Here is a 19,657-nt window from a genome sequence, read left to right on the forward strand (position 1 = left end):
GTTATTGCAAAGTGGTGAAGAAATAAGCACGTGAAAGAAGGAATAGACAATCTCACTGGCCTAGTTACTTTCCATATTGGAGCTAGGCATTTTTCAAGGCTGGCGGAGAAACATAAGGGCCAATACTGAGCAGCTTTTAAAAATGTTCAACACGTTATTTTTTCCCATTGTATGCTTACTATTTCTTGAATTATGCAAGGCAATTTCCTAAAACAAATCTCAGATTTTTGAAGCTACATAAAATGTAGACACTGCATCCCAGAAATACCATACTTTATTTGGTCAGTGAAAACCATGCATTCTCACCATAATCATAACCAACTCCCCTCTTTACCACACCTGCTTTCTATCAAACCAACACAGTGTTTCCGGTATTGATAGGAAAAAAAAAAAACAACAACAAAAATGCAATGAAGTTTCTCCTGTGGTAACATGAGGATAGAAATATGAGCATAACAAATCCACCTCAGTGCAGGAACTGGCAAAGAAAGCAGATAGTCACTCTCCCCGCCATGCTCAGCAGGAGTGCCTTGGTGATTGCATCACTTCTGCTCTGGCAATGAGCCCCATCTGTGTGCAGCACAAAGCTCTGTGTGCTGATGCAACCACTGTGCCAGGAACACAGACTGAAGCTTAAACCTCATTTTAGCCTTTTCTTACAAAGATCTCCCCCTCAAAGTAGCTGACACCATGAATGTAAGCACCTTTGTGATACACTCAGATGTCTAAGCCATTTGTTAGAGCCTGGCAGGACAGAAGATGTAAACAAAATTCAGGCTGCTAACAAACATCATAAACAGCTGGCAGAGTTAGCAGGTTCCCTTGCAATTTCTGTAGTTCCACTCAGTACTTGAGAAATAGCTCAGTCCCTTGAGCTGTTTTCTGAGGAACTCAGCTACAGAAACAATTGGAATGCTAAGAACCATCCATAAATGATGCTTTATTTTCATCTCTATCTAATCTCAGTATTTATCTGAAACCTCTCAGTTAAGATGCTGTCTTGGTTTCTGTGCTTGTGCTGGTGAGTTAGTAGTAGGTGAGTGTTAATTCTATTGCTATTCATATTAATGCCATCTGTCCCTGTGCAGGGAGTTCAGCTGAAATTCAGATGTAATTTGTTCCCCATTTGAGTTTTTTTTTTGTGTGTGTGTGTGTGTGGAAGCTGTTGAACAGAGAATCTACCCACACAGATGACAAAAAAGGTTGTTTTGTTTTATGGGAAGGCATTCCCAATTAGCACATTTCTTTCAAAGAAAATTTCTATGAAGTCAGATTTTCATATTTGTGGGAAATAATGTTTAAGTTATCAGAGCAACCATGACAGAAATTGTAAGTCTAGTTGTAGCTGCTTATTACAGGTGCTGAGTAAGGAATTATAGGATGCTAAATTTGTGTTAAAGAGCTTGTAAGGACACTTATTAGCTCTCCTACTGCTGGAATCAGAGTGCTGGCATCACACAGCTGCAAAGAGCCACTCCTCACACCTTCATCAAAAGCTAACAGTCAACTAGCCCCACTGCAATGAAAATCACTCGTTTTCAGCTTCAGTGTGTCTTTAATTCGTCAGATTCCTAAGGCACACACAGTGAAGCATGCCATCTTGGGAAGAAATATTCTTGTATGCCAAATGATTACCAAAGGTCTTATTTAGATTGCGGAAGTTCATTATCCATTTGCAAATTGCATATGCAATTTACTGAGATCTCAGACAGAAAAGCATACTGTTTTGAGCTGGCAAAAAAAAAAAGCCAAAAAACCAAAAAAACACTTGTATCTCATTGAAGTTGATTGGCATTTAAGCAAGTACTTGGTGCTAAGCAGGGACAAAAATTTTCCACTGACCAGGTGCTCAAGTAGGCTCAGAGTAGTCCTCCTACAGCTGTGGCTGCTCAGCTTACATTTAAGTGCTAATACATGTCTGCTAAATAAAAAGTTGAGTTGGATCCAGCCAACCAGTTAAAAATAACCCTAATTATTTTAAGTTATTAAAGTTGCTCTTGACAGGACATCCACTACATTCTATACGAAAGGTTCTCTATAATTAGCAAAGTGCTTTCTGGTCTAAGAGAGGAGAAAGGACTTTTCTAGAAATGAGCCTGACCCTATGGGAAAGTAGGAATATTCATAATCTTTACAAGAGAATCATGGGGCCTTCATGACTGTCTAAAAATTGATCGTGTATTTTTTGCCAAAGTGCACTGCAAATGCCTTGTTCCACAAGGCATGTTTTTGGACCCGAGCAGGAAGACTGAGGTAGAAATAGTCTAGTGTAGATTCATCTGTGAAAGGGGCAGCAATTTAATTTCAGACAATTTCAGCCCTTTGAAAATTGCTCTTAAACAATATTTTTGTGAAGATTTTGTCTCACTTAAAAAAAAAGTTATATTACACTGAAATGTTTTTAAAATTTTTTTCCCTTTCTCTCAAGAGAACTGGTTGAGAACAAATGTACCTGCTCTGCAAGAAGGAAGAGTGATATTACATTCTCTTATCCCCATCTCAGAGAATGATACTTAGCACTCTTTCTCCTGTCTCCTGCACGGCGAGCTGGTGACAGTGGTGGAAACCATTTCTTTCATTTCACAAGACACCTTAACTAAGTATTTGAGTCTGTAGTATTCAAAGGGAGATTCTTATTCTCCTCATAAAACAATACAGAAAATGCTGCATTTACTTTAAAATGATTAATTATATCAATTACCAATAAAGAAATGGAAAAATTAATTCTGAGATTGTGAGGGAATTCTAAAGAGAAGCGCAGCCAACATATTCAAATATGGTATAGTCTGGGCACCTTCTATCTTTCCACCACATTGTTTCAATACTTTTCATTATGGCAATTCCAGAAGGCATGGTGAGGGAAGAAAAGTGTCCTCTTTTCAACTGCATGTCCAATCAGAAATGAAATTTTAACAATAACAAGAATAAATAAAATATTTAGACTTACAAGACCATAAAAAGGATTTTGTGACTTCTTTTTGTCTGGAACAGTCATTAGTTTTTATTTATGTGAAACACACTCAGGACCTAGAAAGGTAAAATCAAACTGGTTCCCAATCTGAATAAGTGAGTAGCTTCCAGGAAGAGCAGTAAGAGAGAATGTATGTCTTTAGTAGCAGCATTGCTGCCTAGTTTCCAACATGCAGTCATGTGCACAGCTTGTGTGCAACTATGGCAGACCAGTGCCTGGTCTGAAGCTTACACAGAGGAGTTGCTTCCAATGGGAAAACAAATTTAAAATAGCTTCTGCTAGAACACTTAGCAAGGCAAGTATGCAGGCTTGGCTCAGGCAGTCAGAAACTGGAACGAACACCATGGATTGTTTCAGCGCTCATTGAAACCTGAAATTCCAAGCTCTTCTCAAATTTTATTTCTTCTAGGACATACAAATATAGGACCAGAATATTCAAACTCAGCTTTTAAGGTATAGTTCAGTCCTCATGATTCTTGTTCATTACCTTTGCTCAACTCAGATCAAGCTCAGGCTTTTCTTTACAGAGTTGATATTTCAAATGGCATTTGACAGCTTTCCTCTCTTTCTTCATTCTCAAGATTAAAAGGGCAGTATGCTGTCGGATTCCCTGACTATTGCAGCGAGTCTACCACTTTGGAGAATATTTTATGGTTGCTTTCCTGCAAAATAATAAGAAGTGGAAAACTACAATCTCATTAAACAACCTGTGATTATGGCAGTAAGAGAAAAATATAAAACCCAGCCAACTCATCAATATAAGCTTAATGAAACAGTTAAAATTGAAGGAAATTTGATTTGATCATTGAAAATGATCTTGCAAAAGCCAGGATATTTTAAAATGTTGCTTGACAGGTTAATTTTTTTTTTCTTAAATGAAAACATCTGACATCTTCGAGAGTAAGCTGCCCTTTCAGGTCAGTTGCAGTTCTCATGTGAAACACTGAAAATATAAAAAGATTGCAGAAAATGTGATTGCAGGGTTACAGAAAACTGAATGGATTCTGATTTGAATACATCTCTTTGTGCCCTATTTATATGTTTAAATTATGTTATTTCTTGAAACAGACTTAATAGGCATCTTTCCATCCAATTTAATTCAACAAAGGAAAACAAACCTTAATTACAAACCTAGAATGTTTTCTCTTAACTTGTGTTGAGTTTGTGACCATATGACCTTTAAGTCCAGAGCAGTGCAGGAGCCAAGAAAAGGTTTGGGATGTTTAGTCAAAAGGTCAACAACACAGCAACAAGAGAAAGATTGTATGGACAGTGCTATTTTCTATTTAAATAAATAATTGTTTCTTGTTTCAAAAAACATTCTATTGAACTAGGAAGTAATTAAACACCTTCTGAAATGCTATTTAAACTCTAGCACCTTGTAATTATCCACGAGAGTACAAACAGAATAGAGGTGTAGAAGTTCCTCAGCTGAAGGAGAATGAGTTGTGCAGCTGGTCCTGTTTAATCTGCTCCATGTCTAATTTAGTTACTTTGCCACTACACTTCACAATGGATCAGCGTGTCTGAAATTGGTTTCATTCTTTGCTCCTAGTTAAAAATCAGCTTTCATCCCCATTATGCCCACAGCAGTCGCAATGCAGCATAAACAAGCAAAGAATAAAATGGAGAAGGTCAAATTCAAAGTCAAACACCCAGATTTTTCTCTGACTTTCTCCTTATTAATGGCCTATCCCTTCCCATCTTGTGTTTTCCTGAAAGATCCAGAATTCAGATGTGGTGTGTTTAACTTCCCACTTTTTCACCACCAGCGGTTAAAAACAAACAGAAACCAGGAAGAACTCAAACTCAGGAAAAAAAGAAGTTTAATCAGCACACAGGCACAACACCCTGCCTGATATGCCTTACTAACAATACAAAGCAATAACCTCCAGTAAAAGATAAGTTACAATACATGCAAAAACATCTGGATGTGCACCAAGCAGTCAGATATAGGTACATCTGTCAAATAAACATACATCTATTCACCTACAGAACAGAAATTCAGAGACAATTGCAAAAGTAAAGGTATCACAAAACCACCATAGGTGAGCAGAATATTGGACATAAAGCAAATTACAGAGACATTTGACCTTTGGAGGCAAAAACTGTTAACAGGCAAATAGCTGAGAGCCAGATCCCCAAAAACTTACTTATGAGAAGCTCTCAGTGAAGCCTAACGTATTGTCAGAATGAGGTCTGAAGGATTTTGCCCTTAATGAAAAGCAATTGTGACTGGGTAAAAATATCTCTATTAGTTAGAATTTTAAATTATATACCTAAGCTTAATGTTGTTGCTAAGAGTGAAAGGAAGAAAGACTGAATTTCCATACAAATAAAACGATGTTTTAAAAATCCCTTAAAATAAATAATAGTAATTAAGGAAAATTGGGGATAATGAACATGTCCTGAAATCAAAATCAATGTGACTAAATTTAATAAATACTTTTAAATAAGAAGTTTCTTTTTACCCTACAGAATAACAATCAGCAGCAAGAACTAGGAAAGCAGAAAGAGGACAGAGATTTCTTTCTTTTAGACAGTTATCAGTCCTGGCTGAATTTCTTGCTCTTAAGCAGCACGTTTGCTTGTTACAGGACTAGCAGAAAGAAAGGGAGAGGACACACTCACTGCAACTGTAAATTCAACAGATTCACTTTGCTTCCACACGATGACTGATCACAGAATCACAGAATCACAGAATCGCAGGGGTTGGAAGGGACCTCCAGAGATCATCGAGTCCAACCCCCCTGCCAAAGCAGGTTCCCTACACCACAGCCTCCATCCACTGGCTGGTGTGGAGTGCCATGAACAACACTGGAGAGCTGAGTGGGGAAGGGGAGGGAGCAGGGAGGGAGTGAAGGCTGGGGTGAAGGCATTTCTAGGCCCCTACCATTACAAGATGTGTCTGGAGTCACGTACAGGGGCAGTGCCCTGTTCCTGCCCAGGTTCCCAGCTGACTGCAGGCTGACTCTGGGATGCTACTGGTACAGTAAAAGTACTGCAGAACTCTCCTGGACTTTGCTGGCAGATGTGCCCACTGAGAAAACAGTGGGTGAAATATGCTATCCCCTTTGCAGCTAGCCAGCCCATACACCCTGAGGCATTTTTATCCAGAGAGCAATGAAGAGAGCAACCCCCCCGCAACATAAGAACTGCTGTTGCATCTCACTGGTGCAGCAGCGCTGAGGAGCTAACAAAGGCAAGTAGAGAGGTGCTTCAGCCCTTCTCTTTGTCACAAATCCTAAATCATATGCGCTTTTTCAGCTCCAGTTACAAATGAGTAAGTCCATACTGCTTCCATGGCATAAAAGCCACAATGGACAAGATCCTAAAAGACAGCAAGGTCCAAATGCCAAAGTCCTCACTTAGAAACATCCTCCCTCAAACACCGGTGGCTGGCAAACAGGGGGTATCTGATGAATGGGATTTGCATCTCAATACACTACATTATACAGCTGTGGTGGAGTGGCAGAGAGAAACTGGTAGTAAGGAAATGCACAAGCCCTGTGTAGTACAGGGAGACAGATCACTGTACTAGCTGGTTAGGTAAGTGTACTTACTGAGCAAAGCTTCACATAAAGCAGGTTGGCACTGCCTACTAACTACAGCCATAGCTCAAGCGCTGCAGCAGTACTGTAGCAGAGGCACTCAGGCTGCTTACACTTGAAATATATACACTACCTGAGTGAGGGGCAAAATGCATCACTCTGCACTTACTGCACAGGACTTCTTCACAACAGATTTTTCCAGCTCAGATTTCAGGATTGCAAACACTGGCTAGGATTATGGATGTCAAAATACATGATCAATTCTTTGAGCAGCCACCTCCTCTGTTTTGAAGAACACATTGAATCCACATTCAAAACCATTATTAGATTGTTTATCATAGTAATCAAACACTGCTCTGACCATAATATCTACCAAGTTACTCCAATGATGCTAATCTAAATCCTGCCACTGACCCGAGAGGTAAATGTTGGCATGTAAGTAGTACGTGCCTTTCCAGAGGGGCTGAACAACCACACTGTGGTTGACTTGACTTAAACATACCAGATGCTTAGCACCATCAAAATAAAATCACTAATCCTTCATCTTCCTAGCCTATGTCCATATGTAATACTGGAGCACTAGCACAGCACCACCCCTGTGTGCAGCAAGCATTAACATGTATTCAATATTCTCAAACTCTGAAGAACCAATATATGTACCGGAAGTACAAAACAACAAACTGAACAAAATAAGACGAAGAACTATACCCTGTAACCCTAAAAACTTCAAGGAAATTTGGTATAGAGGGATACAGGAAGATAAAGCAGCAGTTCATAGCAAACAACAGAGATGCCATGTCACACTGACAGGCGTTACATATTTTCCGTGTTAACAGAGAAACAACAAAACCAAATTAAGAAATCATATTTTGGACCACTTTCCCCCCATTTCTTTTTGACCTTGAAATCTTTAACAAAAATAACAGATAGTATCTGTTTTTGTACAGAAAATAAACTGGTTTTGTGGTCCAAACAAACCATGCTTTTCATTCTACCATGCACTGGGATGCGACCAGCTTTTTTGTCAGCAATTAATGAAAAGAGCAAGCACAGTTTTGATAATTAAAAGCTTCTATAAGTAATATCTTCCATGTTCATTTCTACAGCAATCATCAGAAATACTTTAGATGTTTCCGGAATTTCCTTTTTTCTTGTGTCTGCTTTTCTAATTAAGGAACTTCCCAGTATTTCATGCAGTTATTTACAAAGAGGTGGTCCTTGAGATGAAGAACCTTTACTGACTTTACAGTTGCTAAGGTACGTTTATAAACGCTTGCATTTACACTTGGGTAGAATGAATGAATTTACTGTGCGGTTCTTGGCTGGACTAACAATATAATTAAAGTGCAAATAAAGACAAAGCACACAAGCCAGGCAGATCCATTTTTCATTGCAGTCATTCAGAAGCATCATGACTGTAGTGAGAACTGTCAGATCAAATAGGCCTACATCACAATCCATTTTAAACATTTATCTCCCTGAGACGATTTAAGGGAGGTATACAGTGATAAAGCCCTATTTCTTCAACTGGCTGAATATCATTGGAAAAGTAAGGACACTTTTCCAGCCAAGTTATTCAACAGTGCTAATACCAGCGTCTTGTATTTTCATGTACTTTACAGCATGCATTTGAGCTCACTTGCCATGCAGCTACAACAGGCCACTTATGATCAGAAAATTTTAGGAAGTAGCAACTATCTGTAGAAATGAAATCTGTTCTAAGTGGTACATATCATAAAAGCATAGGCTTTTAAAACAGTTATCATTTGTTACATTTCCTTGAAACATGTGCCCCTACACAAATGACAATCACTACTTTGAGTAAAAATGTGTAGTATGTGTTTGCTCCATTCCAAATTTCCTGCTGATATGAATGATTTTAGAGCTGAGTCAGCACTCAGTGACTGAATAAAATCCAGACATTTCCAAGCAGAACAGTCATTCTAACTTCTAATGGTCACTGCTGATCACTGCCTATTGCCAGACCATGTATATTCTTCTCTCCACAGTGTGTCCAGAAAGTGCTCTGTTGCCTGACTTGCCACAGAAACTGCAGAAGGTGCAGAAAAAATAAAGTGCCTTTTCAGGACAGCATTGCAACATGACTAACCATCCCGTTCACTGCAGGTCCAGATCTCCCAAGTCTAAGGAGACTCGGTTAGCTCCTAACCTTGTACTTCCCAGATGAAGCCTGCAAGGCTGGCAACTGTGTACAACTATTCATCTAGTTTATTTACTTTCCATGCTGAAAATAGTCTCATAGAATATTAATGAAAAAATATTTACAATTTATTTATATGTAAAATCAGTCACCTTAGAAAAGGCTGATAAGACATTTAAAGAAGGTAACATTCTATAAAGGATATCATTAAACAAACATTTAGAACAACTGCAAATATGGAGAGAGATACTAGATGCTACCTTAGAGTCACTCCATGCCAGGAGATGACTGTTAAGTTCCTGTTTTTTATCAATTAACTTAAAGTCAGAGGAGGACAGCAGTACCATTACTTCCTCAGTGACTGCACTGTCAGCCATCAACCAGACCATATCAGAGACATCTCATTTTGCTCATTTACCTTCATGTAATTGGGTATATTACCACTGTTTAAATTTGTCAACATTAAGATAGCTAGAATGAATTATCTTTCACAGGAAAGCCTCTTATTTTCCATTAAATACACACATCTTACTATGAAACACTGTCTTTGCAAAATAGCAATCACTTAATGCAGAGATGAAAGCATCTTTGTCTTCCATGTCCAACAGCAAATTTTTGTTGCCTGAGAGGGAAATGCTGTGAGGTTCAGTATCTCTTAGTGGAAAAGAGAGCTTGCATTCTTCTCAATATTTCCCTTGCTGTCTTTAGGACTGGGCATGCATAATTTTGTTCATTATATTAAAGCTTTCTGTAGACTCTGAGACAAAGCTGGATCTTCAGGCAGGGAGTCTGGGTTCAAGCTTTAGGGAAAGCTCATACAAAGTATCTTCATCTATGATGAGTGTCTTGTCAAGTAAGTAGTGAGTGACCTGAAATGCAGAAAACACAGATGAAAGCATCATTTCTATTTTTTTTCCCCCCCTTTTTCTCTTCAATCCATTTCAGACTTCCTCTGATGTTTATTCAGAGAAACGCAACATCTCATTGTAATGGTGTAAAGATGTACCACCAGTGCTCTATGAATCAAGTACAGTGTCTCAAGACTAAATCCTTAGCCAGGTTACCAAGCCAGGTTACCATATTTCTGCCAGCCTCTCCTGCAGTAGTGACACAGGAACGTTTAAGTGTTTTTTTCTGGAGTCTTTCTCTGGAGACACAGGCTGACTCTGCAGACGCAGCCTGACTCTGGACAACTTTTCGTAGGTCCCATAAATGACAAGAGGAAAAGAACTTCAGGATGGACACAGCATCAGTGGATGCTTGTGCCATTTCTTATCCTCTAATCCCAGTACTCCAGGATTCTGTGGGGAATTAGGATCTAACCGGGCAGTAAATCACATTTTTCTTTGAACCCATGCCCCTGTATACCAAAACAATGTTGGCTGAAATTGCAAGGCAGTTCTCACATGATGGTGAAAAACTTGCCTCTACAAACAGTGCTAAAGAAGCAAGATATCACAAACCCACAGTATTTGTCCATATTTCTCTGTCCTTTCCTGTTTGTGGCAGCAGAAAATATTCATTTTGGCTTTCAACAACAGTGGTGTCTTATAGCCACTTTCTACCACTGCTTTAGTTTCACTGTTAGGTAACAGTGCCTTACCTTCTGCTGATGTTCTATGCGGTAGGAGGTCTGCTGGAATTGGCGTATTTCCCTGATAATGTGTGAGATCTTTCAAAAGAATACATAAATCTAGTGAGTACAACTTCATTTTGACTTCAGTTAGGCACATAATGCAATATTTTTTTTGTCTTTTTGCCCAATTTGCCTACTTTTTTAACTACCTGGGGAACAGGAAAAGAAGTGCAGAGATCATCTCCTAATGCTTTCCAAGGATTTCGCTTCCTTAAGTTAACCATTTATTGTAAAGTCAGTCTCATGAGATCCACCTTTTCTACCCTCTATGTATACTGATAACTATGTACTGATTACCTCCTTATCTTTGCCTCGAGTTACTACTATACACTGTAGTCATTACATGAACATTAAGTTGAGATTAACAGAGAAGTTTCCATGTTTCTCTCCAAGGAGCTTTATAAAATAACAGTTGGAGAGAATAAACTTCATAATGCTTTTTTAAACAGATCCTAACGAACTTGGAAAAAAAATTGTGAGCACTATTTTCTGATGAAACACTTCGATCTTCTCATTTAATTATGTTGCTCCTTTTGCTGCTCCTTCACAGGCTTAAGGCAACTGCTTTTTCTGTTTCTGACTTTTCAGTGAACAAACTGGAGACACATTCACACCATACAAATCCTCAGTTTACCAGAAGGTGGTGATAGAAGACTGGGAAAATTGCTTTCAAGTAGCTATCTATCATGCACAATGCAAATACACTTGTAAGCCTTAGCAGTTACATTCAAAGCAGATGTAATTAAATCAATAATTAGCTCACAATTAAACATCTGTTGGAAAAGCATATAAGGAAATTAAAATTACCATTCTCATTTTGGAAAAATTAACAAGGCCTTCCTCAGTGAAGTTTGGTGTTCCTTCTTCAATAAATGCTAGATCTGTCAAGTACATTCCAAGGTATGGAACAGCAGGTGGGTTACAACTGTAATAAATAAATAAATAATTAAATAAAATCAGTATATTTGCATGTTAATAAATTTATAAACTATTACTTTTATAACTCATGCAAACTCTGTTATTACTTGAAGAACTTTTATGCAGTGGATCACATTTGTCTCTAAAACTGACTTCACTTGAGTTATTCTCACTCCATGTGTGAAAAACTGAATGGGCTGCATCAAACATCTGATTTAAATTAAAGCCAGGTAGCCTTTAGCTAACGTATGATGGAGCAAGAGGAAGGGCTGGTGTTCTCTGGAATCAGAATACACCTTCAAGCCTTCAAGCATTTCTCAGTCACAGCTGACAGGAGATACCAGAAACAGATTGCACAAATAAGCTTAAAGTGTACAGAGATGTGGTTCTGAGTGGATGGTGTTCTTATGCATCCGTGTTAAGATTTCAAGGGCCACCAAAGATCCATGTGCATGCATGTGCATGCATCTGTGGAGACATACATAAACATACGTGTATGTGTAAATACACAGCATCTTTTTCAGTTTTTTTTAAGCTTGGTCAGCAGTGAATACAGGAAAACAAAAGAGATAGGAAAGATGATCTGGAAAACTAGGGATAGCAGCTCTAGAAAATTGGGAATAGCTTTTCTTAGTGGTGGCAGGAGAGTGGATTACAGTGAATGCTGCTTTCCTAGTGCAATAATCACTACTCCACACTTGCTGATTCTTATCTCAGAAGAAACAGCAGCAAACCTGGTTTTCTGAAGCTCTGGCATGAGAAAAAAGGACCTTGATTTACTGTTAAAGGCAAACTGCTGTCTTTGCTTAGCTATGCTCCTAATTATGAGTATTTTTTGTACTATAAGGATGATTATTTTGCAGAGGCAAGCATTACAATGACTGAAAGGTGTTTAGCTTTACAAGAGCTATACTTAATGTATATATTTTTAACATTTGTAATTATTCTAATGGTTCAATTCTTTGCTTGTCTCAAGACCATTTAAAGTAATTCTAATACTCCATTCTGGAAAGCCTACTTTTAAATAAAGAACTTACAAAAATATACATTTTATAAATTCAGGAACTACTGTACAAATATACAGGCTGTTTTCCAGAGCAGCAGACTACAAGGGCTGACGGATATAGGAGAGGAAATACCAATGTTCTGTGCACTCTGAGCATCAGCTACAGGGCACTGTCAGAGATAAGATAAAGGGGTGAAGGGTCTTTGATCTGACTAAAGCTTATTCATCAGCCCTAAACTATTTGGAGCAATAAAATGTTCAATCTTGTTTCTGAATAAGAATCTTTATTTATAAACCTGGTTCACACTTACTGAAAAAGTTTATAAGTAAAACTGCACAGAATAACAGTTAAATTTGTTTCAGTAATTTCCTGCAGACATCATATTTACCTATCAGAGTGATAGACTGTAGGATATTGAGCAAAAAGAAAAAATCCAAACAGAAAAAAAAAAGAATGTAAAAGGTTTTTAGATAGAAGTGTTACCCAACATTAGATTAATTTTAAAACTTAATCAAAGCCACTTCATCCGTAACATACACCGTCCACTGCTCATAACATAACATAATTGTGTTGTGTAAGTAAGCATACTTTTTGAGTGTTTCTCTAAGATTTTTAAATCTTCCCTCAGACGACACAGTCTTTTGAAGCTTGTCCATGAGTGCTTTTGCCTAGAAGGAGAACACATTATCAACATCATTGCCATTGCACATAGAAGACTGGTATCAGCTTTTTTAAAGAAGATGTTGTTCACTTAGAATCTTCACCACAATTTCAAAAGTAACAATACAGGTACTACAAATCTAGCTTCACTAGATATCCCATTAGTAGTCCTAATGCTTTTCTCCAAGAGGAGGTTAGATATCCTTAAGGATTTTCTTTTCAGTGATACACAGAATATGTACCTATACTGATACTTTAGCCTTCAAATTCAGAGAACAACCCATGTTCATCAAATTAATGAGCAGCACTTCAATTTACTGTGTATACAACAATATTAGAGGCATGATTTTACATGTTGCTGAGGCTCCACAGCTGGGTTCACTGAAACTAGGGACAGTAAAAGATGTACTACTGCCTTGCAGCCTGCACCAATCTGGTTCTGCCTCAAGTTTCTGATAAAAGCTGAATGTATATTTGGAAAGTTATCACTGCCTTACAAGATTGATTCTTCATTGGACATCATCACAGCTTGGTTACTCCACAAACGAAAATACATTTTGTTTTTATTATTTATTTATGGTACAGAGGAAACAGAATCCTGAGAAACGTGTCATATTTAAAGTGGAAATTCCAGTTAATAGGAAGGTGTAGGCAGAAACAGTCACCTTCTTATTAAGGCTGATAAAACACACTGATAATGTTTCTAATAAGCACTGGAGAACAGTGCAATAATATTAATTTGTTGGCCTTTATGTTTGTTCATTTTACATTTACAAATCCCAGATGTACTTTTCTTTCTTTTCTTCTCTCTTCTCTTCTCTTCTCTTCTCTTCTCTTCTCTTCTCTTCTCTTCTCTTCTCTTCTCTTCTCTTCTCTTCTCTTCTCTTCTCCTCTCTTCTCCTCTCTTCTCCTCTCCTCTCCTCTCCTCTCCTCTCCTCTCCTCTCCTCTCCTCTCCTCTCCTCTCCTCTCCTCTCCTCTCCTCTCCTCTCCTCTCCTCTCCTCTCCTCTCCTCTCCTCTCCTCTCCTCTCCTCTCCTCTCCTCTCCTCTCTTCTCCTCTCTTCTCCTCTCCTCTCCTCTCCTCTCCTCTCCTCTCCTCTCCTCTCCTCTCCTCTCCTCTCCTCTCCTCTCCTCTCCTCTCCTCTCCTCTCCTCTCCTCTCCTCTCCTCTCCTCTCTTCTCCTCTCTTCTCCTCTCTTCTCCTCTCTTCTCCTCTCCTCTCTTCTCCTCTCTTCTCCTCTCTTCTCCTCTCCTCTCCTCTCCTCTCCTCTCCTCTCCTCTCCTCTCCTCTCCTCTCCTCTCCTCTCCTCTCCTCTCCTCTCCTCTCCTCTCCTCTCCTCTCCTCTCTTCTCCTCTCTTCTCTTCTCTTCTCTTCTCTTCTCTTCTCTTCTCCTCTCTTCTCCTCTCTTCTCCTCTCTTCTCCTCTCCTCTCCTCTCCTCTCCTCTCCTCTCCTCTCCTCTCCTCTCCTCTCCTCTCCTCTCCTCTCCTCTCCTCTCCTCTCCTCTCCTCTCCTCTCCTCTCCTCTCCTCTCCTCTCCTCTCCTCTCCTCTCCTCTCCTCTCCTCTCCTCTCCTCTCCTCTCCTCTCTTCTCTTCTCTTCTTTTCTTTTCTTTTCTTTTCTTTCCTGTAAACTCTTACCCAAGAATTTATATTGAAGGATTTTTATCATATTTTCAACCAAAAGAAAGTAGCCACAGATAATATGCATATGAAATTAAGCTGACTGGAGAATGCAGCACTGTCAGAAAATGGATTTTGTTATTTGGGCTGCTTGTCTGCTCCGCAATAACTGCAGGAACATACTGAGGAGGAAATGTACGAATAAAAGCCCAACTTCCTGCATTCAATTAGAGAAATATTTCAAATGGTTGCAAATAACTCTTTATCCAAATACTGCCTGACTTACAAGTGATTGGTTCTGTCCTACTGACCTCAGCACTCTATTATAGCACCATAATAAAATGTTTTTTTTAATAGCAGAAAGCTGAGATTTATACTGCTCATTAAGTTTCTTCCAAACCATTTAAAGCAGATGTACTAATTTCACTGAAATTAGTTTTTTTGCTCAGATTCTTAATTAATAACACCAAAAAGAAGATGCACTAAATACAAAACACCTTGACACGACATACCAGCACAACTTCATGCTTCAAGCAAAAAAGTCATGAGTACTGTTAAAGCAGAAATATCTATCAGAGGACTCCTACAACACATTGTTCTCTGAACAACATACCAATGAGAGAAATCTAGAAATTTTAAGTGTAATAACATCCTTCTTACCTGTTTGGAAACTTTAGCCCAAGTTTTCTTCAGTCTGTAGATTGCACTTCTGTTCAAGGCTGATGTGATTTCTAACACACCATTATAGTTGTGCATACATCGACAAATATCAGCTACTGCTACCCACTTTTCAATTGAGTTAGCCCGGGAGCTGACATCAGCATAATTCATTATTTGGGAGGCAACAAGGTTACTCATCTGTGGGAATACAAGAAAGACCATTCAGAGTAGAAGCTGCAGAGCAAGATGAAAAGCACGAGAAAGCAACACTGAGAACCAATGACACCTCCAGAAGAGAAAAACAAAGCTGCATGATGGCTGCATAATGATGACCCTGACTGGAGAAAGAGTATGTGCCTACGAATGGCTCATGACTCTGACTGGATAAAGACCTGCATGCACGGTTATGGAGTGTTTGTGGAATGTTTTGTTGGCATGTAAAGGTGGGAAAGTTGAAAGAGAAAACATATGAATGTGTATAAGAGATGTCAGAACCTGTAATAAGAGATGTGGATCTGAGTCTGTGCCTCAGACACTGCACTCATCTGACCAAAGAAAGAGGACATTTAAATATAATCACTTTAGAAACAATCATTTAACAAGCAAGATAGAAAATATAACTGATATACAACAGAAATTACAGTTCTTAATAAAATCAGAAAAGCATATTGAGAACACTGTTGTTGGACAGTGATGTGAATGAGCATATGAAAGAAGGGTGAGAAATGCAATGCGGTGTATCTTCAAGCCAACAGCAGTAACACTGATTGGAATGTCTCCACAGAAAATGGTAATGAACAAACAGATGGAGATTCAAAGGGCATTCATTAAACTGAATTGGTTTTATGTTTTCACTATGAAAAAAACTATTTTATTCTGTAAGCCATAAGACAGTTTAGGATAGTTTAAAATGTTTTAGTCTATTTTATAGTTATTGAAATGCTGAGAAACAATTAATGAAAAGGAGAATCTTTGTATGCATTGACTTTAAAAGTTAATCAGAAGAAGACTATAGTATTCATTCACTGCTAGATAAGAAATTATAAAATGTTGTAAAAATGATACTTTTGTTCCAGAGGTCACAGGCCTCTGGTCACAGTGTCAAAAGAGTTCCTAGAAGGCAATCCATATTTGTAACTACTTACATCATTAAAATGTTGACTAGTTTTCATAATATAGGGTGTTCTCTCATTTTTATCCAGTTTCATCCAGCCCTGCCCAAGAAACTCTCTAAATAATGAGTGGAAAGAAAAAACAAAAACAAAACTTTAATTAATGAACACATTACAGAGTCTGTCTCTAACTGTAGCCTGAATGCATTTTGAGTATACCTCATATTTTTAGAAGATAACTACAAAGCTCTCCACTAATTCCAGCACTTCATTATTACATTATTAATGCTAACAAATAAAGCTGTAGGTATTATAAAGATTTATACTGGTTTTAATGCCATCCTCCAATTTTCCCATAACTTTTATCATTATGACCCTATTTGAAATTGGTCTTATCAGTTTACGTGATTATATGAATTGTAAACTGCTGTATGAGGAATGCTTATTTGACATCCCCTCCCCGGAGACTGAGCACTTCCATACTATACTCACCTTTCACTAGCCCAAAGCCTTACATCACAGATTTTTTCACAGGCACAGATTGGAAAACCTCAGTCTTTCAAAAAAAGATTAAACTATAAGGGAATCATAAGCAATAACAGAAACAATAAAAAGATTTCATTCTGTTATATATGCAAATCTCTTTGTCAGGATGTCAGTAGAATAAACTACCGTGCCCAGAATCAGTGAATAACTCATCCATGCACTCACTTCTGTCAGTTGTGGGAGAACACTTACTCATAGGGTATGCTTCTGAAAACTATGTGGTCTAAAAGAGTTATTTGCTCTGCAAGTTCCATGGCTGACAAAGTCTCAAAGCATTCTGGTTTTGGACACTCTGACTGCAAAAACAAGAAAAACATTCAAGGATCTCCCTTTGTATCAAAAGACTACTTCAGAGCACAGTGTATTAAAGACTTCATATGCATTTACAATATAGAATTGTAATTAACTTATTTGAGACAGAGAAATAAGAATTAATTAAAAATTGTTAACAATGTGAGTCTGATAAAGTATTTGGGAAGCACAATTAAACATCAGGCTGGAAACCCACATGAAAATAGGCACATACTAAGTTATGAGTATATATGTAGTTTAACTAAAGTCTATGTATTCTGTGCCACTTTCCATGGAACCTTTCATTGCTCACACACTTAACTGTATTAATACTTAGGAGATGATGGTGACTGTAAGGTTTAGAGGGCAGTTCTCATCAGTGAAAGATAATTAAGGTTCTGACGGCTGCTGACATGGTAGATATTTATCAATTCAAATATATTCATCTTTCACTTTTTTTTTTTGTTTTGTTTTTCATTAACACCAAATCGTTAAGTTCTGACCTAGCCATCTTTGATATGAGCACCAAATTCTCTCTCTAAAATGAAATGTATGTCCATGGTATAAAACAATAGTATATCTGTCCTGAGGTGCAAAAGTGAAGAAGTGATACAATTTAATGAGTTAAATAAGCTACATTTCTGTAGGTATATTTACATTTCAAGATCAACTTACCATCTGAATGATATCCTCTATTTTTAAATGGGTATCATCTTGATCATCCTGAGAAAGTGCCCTAAAAAATTAAGCAGCAAACATCATACATAAGGAAAATTACCTATGGTTAAGAGAAATCTTCTGAGACAGGCAAGCATGTTCACCTAATATAAATTCTTAGATTGCAATTGAGAATGCAAATTGAAAATAATAATAACATTGGACCTAAAAACTAATTTCCTGACTTCAATGTAATGTATAAGATCATGTATCAACATCATGTTAGGTAAAATGCCAGTTATGGAGAGGAACAGCATCTCAAGCCTCTTCTCTGATTTTCAAATGGCATACTAAATGATATTTTTGAGAAATGTTTGTGTAATCAACATTTGAGAAGAAAAAAAGACAGTACAGTGATTCAGTTGTTTATTGGCACCAGACTATCCTCTTCACTGACCTACTCTAAGAGCTCTGAACATAAAAACAGACAACAAACAGCAGATTTGACTTGTAGCAAGTGCATGCTGTGCTTTCAGTAACAGAAGTGTTGAATCATGTTTTCAGTTCTCCTGTAGAACCTATGATTATTATCCTGTAATGTTATTTCAGAATAATGGGTCAAAAATGAACCCAGCAGAAGAAACAAGTATTTACCAAAGCCTATTCTCTTTAAAGTATTAACCTAGCACATCCTTCTAAGATCTTATCCTCTCCTTTTATGTATGGTATTTACCCTGCTAACAATTGGTCTCAGTGCTGAACTTAATGAGTCGTCAGTCTTGGGAGGATCCTTTTTGAAAGATTTTAGGGATTTCATTTTATAATGTAATATTCTTTCCAGAAAAGCAGGTAACATCTCAACTTGCAAGATTACTGCATATAAAGCACAGGTAATGTGTAATTCTACTCTATTGGCACTGCTTAAATTTCAGCTGGAGTTGTATGACCAGACCTGAACATCACAGCAGGACAACGACAACATCGTATGAGTCCAAATCAAAAAGTCTGATAAAGTATTTGGGAAGCACAGACTCAAACAAACCTTGAATATGCTGGATTTATATATACAGGAAAGAATATGTAAAGAGAAATAAAAATATGCTAGTGTGTAAAAGATTGGCTATAAAGACAACAATGATAGGGCAAAAAATTGCCAGACTGATGCAGATTAAGGAAGATTTAGTTTGAACATTATGTTTAAATTCACCTACATTCACCTACAGCTGGAAATCACTGAGACAAGTTTTCTGCAGAAGTCATAGAATATTTATCAATTCAATTTTCAAGGAAAGTTTAGATAACCGTTTTCAAAGAAGATCCAGTTTCACTGATTGTCCCATGGAACAGAGCAACTGGAGAAGATATTTTCTCATAGTTCCCCCTTCTGCACTCTGTAGAGATAAGATATGCCATTTGAGAAAGAATTGAAAGAAAACGCTTGTATTGCCTAGAGTCCTTAGCAGTGAGTGTAAAATATGGAATTTGTACTATGTGGGTGGGGAGGAAGTATCAATGCTTAGTACACTAGGTTCTTCTGTTGTGAGTTGCTGTTGTTTCCTTTTTATTTGCCAAACTGAAAGACCAGGTTAGTAAAGATATACAGAAAAAGAACCTAAGAATTCTCCTTGCTTTCATTTCAGCCCCTTTAAAATCCAGAGAAAATGCTCATTTCTTCGTAACAGTAGGAAATGTTTATATCTAATGAGCAAGTCATGTAGAGTCTTGCATGTCAACTTCTTCAGGAAAACACAAGGTTTCTTCACAGAACAGTTCTCTGCAGCCTCAGTAACTGTAAGCAGACTGGCAATCTGTGTTTCCTCAGCAGCTTGTTTTGTGTTGCATCTCACGACTGACTGCCTTTAGAAAGCC

The 19,657-nt window shown here is 37.8% G+C and overlaps 1 protein-coding gene across 4 annotated transcripts in view; it reads right to left on the reverse strand.

The window, feature by feature from the left end:
- Nucleotides 1-4,761: 4,761 nt before the first annotated feature.
- Nucleotides 4,762-19,657, reverse strand: part of RASGRF2 (Ras protein specific guanine nucleotide releasing factor 2) — a 126,778-nt gene continuing 111,882 nt past the window's right edge. For 3 of the 4 annotated variants that reach the window (XM_031603393.2, XM_090131231.1, XM_090131233.1), the window contains exons 20-27: nt 17,807-17,867; nt 17,033-17,136; nt 16,328-16,412; nt 15,183-15,380; nt 12,833-12,912; nt 11,127-11,244; nt 10,287-10,355; nt 4,762-9,552 (exon numbers count right to left, since the gene is read on the reverse strand). In XM_031603393.2, the coding sequence (XP_031459253.2) occupies nt 9,460-9,552; nt 10,287-10,355; nt 11,127-11,244; nt 12,833-12,912; nt 15,183-15,380; nt 16,328-16,412; nt 17,033-17,136; nt 17,807-17,867 (808 nt within the window). In that variant the 3' untranslated portion in view covers nt 4,762-9,459. Of the gene's footprint in view, nt 9,553-10,286; nt 10,356-11,126; nt 11,245-11,352; nt 11,706-12,832; nt 12,913-15,182; nt 15,381-16,327; nt 16,413-17,032; nt 17,137-17,806; nt 17,868-19,657 lie in introns of those variants that run through there. The other variant, XM_090131232.1, reaches the window with a different exon arrangement.

This window comes from Phasianus colchicus, chromosome Z, assembly GCF_987193195.1.
Source record: "Phasianus colchicus chromosome Z, bPhaCol1.hap1.1, whole genome shotgun sequence".
NCBI lineage: Eukaryota > Metazoa > Chordata > Aves > Galliformes > Phasianidae > Phasianus > Phasianus colchicus.